Source organism: Acanthisitta chloris, unplaced genomic scaffold (assembly GCF_000695815.1).
Source record: "Acanthisitta chloris isolate BGI_N310 unplaced genomic scaffold, ASM69581v1 scaffold28494, whole genome shotgun sequence".
Classification (NCBI taxonomy): domain Eukaryota; kingdom Metazoa; phylum Chordata; class Aves; order Passeriformes; family Acanthisittidae; genus Acanthisitta; species Acanthisitta chloris.
This window is the reverse complement of record NW_008669235.1, coordinates 104115-110563: the sequence shown is the minus strand read 5'-3', so window position 1 is coordinate 110563 and position 6449 is coordinate 104115. Positions and strand designations below refer to the sequence as shown.

At 44.1% G+C, this 6449-nt stretch overlaps 1 protein-coding gene across 2 annotated transcripts in view; it reads left to right on the top strand.

Annotated features, from left to right (window-relative positions):
* The first annotated feature begins 20 nt into the window (after positions 1 to 20).
* RTN4 (reticulon 4) overlaps positions 21 to 6449 on the top strand; it is a 19144-nt gene continuing 12715 nt past the window's right edge. The window contains exon 1 of one of the 2 annotated variants that reach the window (XM_009073247.1): positions 21 to 216. In XM_009073247.1, the coding sequence (XP_009071495.1) occupies positions 183 to 216 (34 nt within the window). In that variant the 5' untranslated portion in view covers positions 21 to 182. Of the gene's footprint in view, positions 217 to 4054; positions 4115 to 6449 lie in introns of those variants that run through there. The other variant, XM_009073248.1, reaches the window with a different exon arrangement.

Sequence of the window (6449 nt, the reverse complement as noted above, 5' to 3'; positions counted from 1 at the left end):
GCCCCACACCCCGCGCCGTCAGCTGACCGCGCTCCTGCAGCGCCAGTGCCGCACTCGCTGCAGACGCCGCGGGGGAAGCCCATGTTTCCCATCCTGGGCTCTAGCTTGCTTCTCTTGCAGCTCTCCTCTTGGTATGCATAATTGATAATCCCAGCTGGAGGGCAGATCGCGTGCGTGGAGAGATGGACAGTCAGCCGAGCGGTTGGAAGGATAAGGGTATTTGTTCTTTCACCTTTTTTTCCCCCCCCCTTATAATTTTTCCTAAAGATGCTGCGGGTTGTTTTTAGCAAATGGTGTTAGTAGCGTGTATTTGATTGTGAAATATATTTCAGAATGTGGTATCTGTTTGTGCTGTTTGCGGAATTGTAAAAGCTGTAGGTTAGAGTGGGTAAATGTGAGCAATGCAGAAGAATAAATAATTCATGTAGGTGAAACAGCTCGTGTGACACTGCAGATCTTTTTAAGTCCTACAGAGCATATTAATGAGCAGCTTGTTTTGGTATGCAGGGCACAAATATCAGCATAGCCCAAATTTAGTCCATATTCCTTGGAAATTTCTATGTTAGTCATAATTTAACAGTACTAACCATTAACTGAAAAAAGCACAGTGTCTGCAGGTCATGTAGTTTAATGTTTTTCTGAGGAGAAATTGCCTGCAGACTAGAGCAGGGTAGTGGTGGCTTGTTTATTCTGGCTAAGATAGGGTGTTTGAAATCTACCCTTACTGAGGTTTGCTTTGGATTTCTCAAAATTCCATTGAGTTCTAGGTAGAACTATGTCTGATTTGTCAAATTTACAGCTATACTATGAAATTGTTTTAGGTAAATAAGTAGCTAACCTTAAATTAGTGTGGTGCTGACCTTTGTGTTCCTGTAAGCACCAATGGGAGATCTCCGGTGTAAATCTCTGTGGATCATTACATTAGTGCTCAGTGTGTTAGAGTTTAAGCCTTATTTGAATACATAATCTTCATACTTTATCAACAGGACAAGCTTTAAAAAAATTTAATCATCTCTGGATACTTGATATATCTATTTAAAGGGCCCTGCCATGCTTGGTGCTTGTGAAGTTTCCTCTTATTTTATAATGATTGTTCAAAATCTGTGGGTTTTTTTTCACTTGGACAAAATTGCCAGTCTGGAATCCATAGAATGCCCCATGAGAACTTAAATATCTAGCAAGAAAAGCCCTGCATGTTGCCCCTGCAAAACAAGATTCTCCAAGTTTAATCTTGTATTAAAGGGCTCTAAAATATCAGGCAGAAATATTCTGCAGTGTTTAGTAATGTGTTCTTGATGATTAAGTAGCTTAACTGGTCAATGCTCCATACATCAGGCCTGAAATTCTTGGGGTTAGGAAGAAAAAAAAAAAAAGGAAAAAAAAGGGATGAGGTAAGGTTTTGGTAAAAACTGAAAGGCAAGTTCCCTTTGGGTGTTCAGGCCCAGTTTTCAGGTTTCTTTTCCAAGCAGCTGGGAGGGTTGTTGATGGGCAGTCCCTCACGGCGACTGAAAGCAGCCATTTTCAACCCTGGACTTTGAGGCCTTGGGAATAATGGAGCCTTTTTTGGTTTAAAACCCGTGAACCGCCAATCCTGAGCATGCCTATCTGGCACCCTTGACGGGGAAATACGCTGCCCAGGGCTGAGGCCAGTGTTGTGGGATCAGTGCACTTGGCTGCTTTGCAACATGTAGACCTGGCCAGCATGTAATGGAACCATCATCAAGTGGACCCAGCAAACCTGAGCCCGTCCTACATGTGTGTTTTATGCTGGTACAGCTGCTTGAAGCAGTGCTTTAAATCTGCCCCCCCCCCCCTTGTTTTGACAGAGCAGCATCCCCTTAGGTGGAGGAAGCTGGTGTCGCGCCTGTTTCTCCCTCCCAAGGAAGTTCGTACTGCCTTGAGGTTTAATTCTAATTTAACTTGTAGAGATAAGGTCTAAAAGAAAATGGAAGCAGACACGAAGGTTTTCAGGGAAGCAGAAGAGCCTGGTTCCTACTGTTGCAGCTGCTCTTGAAGCCTGGTTTAATGTGGCTTCTGGTAGCATTTGTTTGGAATGAGATGAAGATGCTGTGTTTCACATGTTCTTCCTTCCCTAGGTCAGGCTCCAGTGGCATGGAAAATGATGAGTAAAGTTCAGGGATTGATTGCACTATTCATCATGCCCCAAAATAAATATAGAAACAAACATTGCAACATGCTTCTTTCCATGCTAAAAAATAGCTTAATAATTAGATGTAAAACCAGAGAAAGGCAAAAAGCATGGTTCATAGCTGGACTTTGCAGCTGAAACACTGTTACCGTCAATACAATCCTAAATTTAGGTTTTATGTGTGTTGCAGTTGCTGAACCAGCATAATGCAAGTGGTGCAACCTGTGGTATTGATTAATACCTGTGATACCCATCATCTAGATAGGATGAAATAGGTTTACTCTGGGGGTGTCACGACTTTTATTTTTAGCACTTTTAAAGACAGGGCCCCCATGGACTAATTGGTACTAAAATGTAACATTTATTTATTTAATTTTTGATTATTTTAACGAACTGCCAGGGTTTAATGGATGTATATTGCTAATGGCAGGATGAACTACACAGCTACTCTTCCAGGCTATCCCAAGATTTTATTTTTTAATAATGTGTTGAAAATTTGTCTGAATTCTGGCTCAGATTAGTTCAATGATGGCAAAGAGTGCATAGGCTTGTGCGGCGCTGGATTTTTTTTATCATGAATAATCACAGGGCTTTGGAATGATTTTCCTGGTTGATACACTTTACATGTGTGAATGAGGATATGGTTAAGTAGAAATGAAAGAAAAATGCTGCTTTGGCTCATTAGTAATTATTAGGTGGTATTTGGTGGGGTTTGTTTTTTTTGACAATCTGGTAATGTTGGCCTAGGTTTTCATTCTAGCCTGTACTTCTGAGATCTGTATTTTCTTGCTAGGGAGTGTGGGCTAAATGTGCCAAGTCTGAAACACGTACGATGCAGACTTGTTTTCTGACCTTTGGGGTCCAGTTAGAGAAGCCTGTCAGTCCCACTGGACGTGCTGCTCCATGGTGATGTCTGTCCCTAAAACAGGGAAACCTCTGTTGGTTGGAGTCAGCTCCACGTGCTTGGCACCACGTGCAGTCGTGCTGTAACCCCCAGTTGCACCAGCCTGGGGGGTTGTTTTGCTGTTACTAGCTTGCAAAGACGACAGTCAAGGACCGAGCCAGCTTCTAGTATGTCTGATGAGGGTAAAGGGCTTGAAGCTTGTAGCCCAGTCTGTAACTGCTTCTCTTAGGGGGATTTGGGATAATCATTCTGAGGCAGAAAACCTTGAAAACGTCAAACCCCAGTCTGCTGTTGGTGGTGGTGCCTGATGAACACGGACCACTTGATGGTTGATGGCTTCTCCTTGGGGCTGGGCTGTGTCCGTGCCAGGCTTTGTGAAACTGTAGGGTCATGTCTCCGGTACTCTGCATAAAGATGATGTCACATGTGAATATGAAGTTTATTTAGCATAACTGGAAAAGACCCCTCTGAACAGATATTAAGAGCAATGTGGCTGTTTTTGGCCACGTTCTGGGCTTTGCTGAGTCTCCCCCCAGCAGCCTGCTCGGTGCCAGCTGTGCCACTGCACTCCAGCTGTGCTGAAAGCTGCCCATTCTCAGCTCGTGTCCCATTTCTGCACTGGGACAACGCTGCCTGTTCTTAAATTGCTCCAGAAAAGGCTCCTCCTTGTGCCTCCCCGCTATTATTAGGAAAACATAAAGCCCGTGCTTACCTTTCAGCTCACAGAACGGTTCCAGTGTAATGGCTGTTGTTGATCCAGCGATTGTAAACCGCGCTCTGTTGGTGCGTTCCCCTCTCCCCGCCCCTTTCACACAAACAGCCTTTCTTTGGCACTGAGACCCCGGGTTTGTTTGGCTCTAGATGCTGCATAGAGAGGAGCTGTTGATTGTGGGGCGGGTGGCTGTCCCGCAGCTGCATTCCGAGCGCTGGGCGCAGGGACAGCCCTTGGCGGAGCTTGCGTAGCTGTGCCGACCTCGGGCTGGAGGAAGTGAAAAGGCGCTGGGCAGTCAGCTGGGCGAGACTGGTGCGTGCAGACACACGCAAGATGGATGCCAAAATGGGTTAGTCCCTTTTCCTTGGTTTGCTTTACTACGTGTGAGTTAGGCTCGCTCGCAGGTCTCAGGCTTTTAATTTCTCTTGCTTTAAAAAAAGAAAGAGAGGGTTGCTTGGTTCAAGGTTTCTTTTAAAGAGGATTATCAGGTTAAATATATCAGACCACTTCTTTTTGTCATCAGAAAACGATATGAATTGTTCAGCTTGAAGTTAAGTATCAGTGAAAGAAAAGGCTTTTTTAAAAAATAGAGTGACAAAGCTTTTGCAGCACTTGCTTTAAGAGCAAAATGTAACTGGATGAGTTGTGCATGTAAGGCACGGATGCTAGCAGAACTATTTTTAGATGTGCCAAGTGACAGTTCATGCTTACCAAATGTAGGCAGCTGTTCTTGTTTCAGAATAGGCCTGGAATATGTGCATTAAATACATGAGATTATACTTCATGTTGTATAAAGTAAAGGTTGAAATGGTTTCCATAAGGAACGATACAGCAGGGAGAGAATTGGTTTGGGTTTCCAGGTTTTCTGGGATTTTTTTAATCTGCTGTGAATATCTTGTGTGAAGTTAAAGCCACAAGGCTGCTTCTAGTAATGCTTTTAATCTTTTCCTTTGGAAAGAAATGCAAATACCTGTTTCTGGTCAGTTGGAGAATACAAATCAATGGCATCGTGTGCTTTCGAGGCAGTTATTCAGCGACCTAAAACACTGAATTTCCCTTTGAGGAATTTACAATGAAACCAGATCCATACGTCATTAAGCTGAGGCTCATTTGGTAGCTCTCCAAATGGAGTGGAGATGGAACAAGGAAAAATGCTTCATGTGCAGCTTAACTCTGGTCGGGGAGGTCCCAGCTTGGGGATTTTTTTTTATTGATTACCGAGAACAAAAGGCTTGATGGGTCGCTAAAGGCCATTTGGCATTTGCTGTGTGCTTTAATTCCAGCAATCTACTTTTGTTTCTCAAGTTCTGAAACCTGTCATACAGATGAATTACTCTCTTTACATTCCTTATAATGCATTAGTGCATGGAATAAGTGATTTCCTATGGAGCAGGAAGAACCACTGTCAGTGGAGACACTTTAAACCTGTGTACAGAGGAGGGAGTATCTCGTTTACAAAGCTAACACTGCAAACGGAGAGGAGCAGGGCTCACACTCGGGTGTCACCTGATACAGGAGCAGCACCAAATTTGAATGTATGGATGCTCAAATTGCAGCATTTAAAAATAAACACAGCTTCAGTATTTGCAGCAAATGGTCTGAAAGGAATTAGTTTTTTTCAGAGGTGGCTTGCATGATGTAGGAGCATAAAATCTACCAACTGTTCTTTGGCAAGACTGGTTTTGAAAATCTCACCCAGGTATTAGGGCTACTTGCAGCTCGCTTTAAGTTTACAGGTGACAGCAATTTTTAGGTCAGTTTTGTTGATCAGCTCCTACTACATACTCAATTTGCATAATGCCAAGTGTGCAGAATCACTAATAGACGCTTCTCTGACTAGAAGCAAAGTCCATGAAACCCAAGAAAATCATAAAATCATAGAATCATATAATTTTAGGGGTTGGAATGGACCTTACAAATCATCTAGTCCCAACCCCCTGCCCTGGGCAGGGACACCTTCCCACTAGACCAGGATGCTCAAGGCCTCATCCGGCCAGGCTCTTAACACTGCCAGGGTTGGGGCAGCCACCACATCCCTGGGCAACCTGTGCCAGTGTCTCACCACCCTCACAGTAAAAAACTATTTTGAAATATCTAACCTCAACTTCCCCTCCTTCAATTTGAACCTGTTACCCCTTGTCCTATCATTGCAGTTCCTAACAAAGAGTCCCTCTCCGGCTCCCCTGTAGCCCCTTCAGATATTGAAAAGTTGCTATGAGGTCTCCACGCAGTCTTCTCCAGGCTGAACAGCTCCAACGTTCTCAGTCTGTCTTCGTAGGAGAGATGTTCCAGTCCTCTTGTCAACTTTGTGACCTCCTGGACTTGCTCCAACAGTTCCATGTCCTTCTTGTGTTGAGGGCACTAGAACTGCAAGCAATATTCCAGGGGGGGGTCTCATGAGAGCAGAGTAGAGGGGAAGGATCACCTCTTTTGATCTGCTGCCACTCTCCTTTAGATGCAGCCCAGGCTTCGATTGGCTTTCTGGGCTGCTGGCGCACACTGCCAGTTCATGGTGAGCTTCTCATCCACTGTCACTACCAAGTCTTTTCCTAAAATGTTAAGCTGAGGGGGGTTGTAGCCCCCGCAAAAGTAATTCTACAATGCCTTGATTTTATTTGTTTGAGGGTTGGGTTTTTTTCAGTTATTAAAGAAAAGTGGTGTTGCTTAGAGCTTGGGTGGGCTGG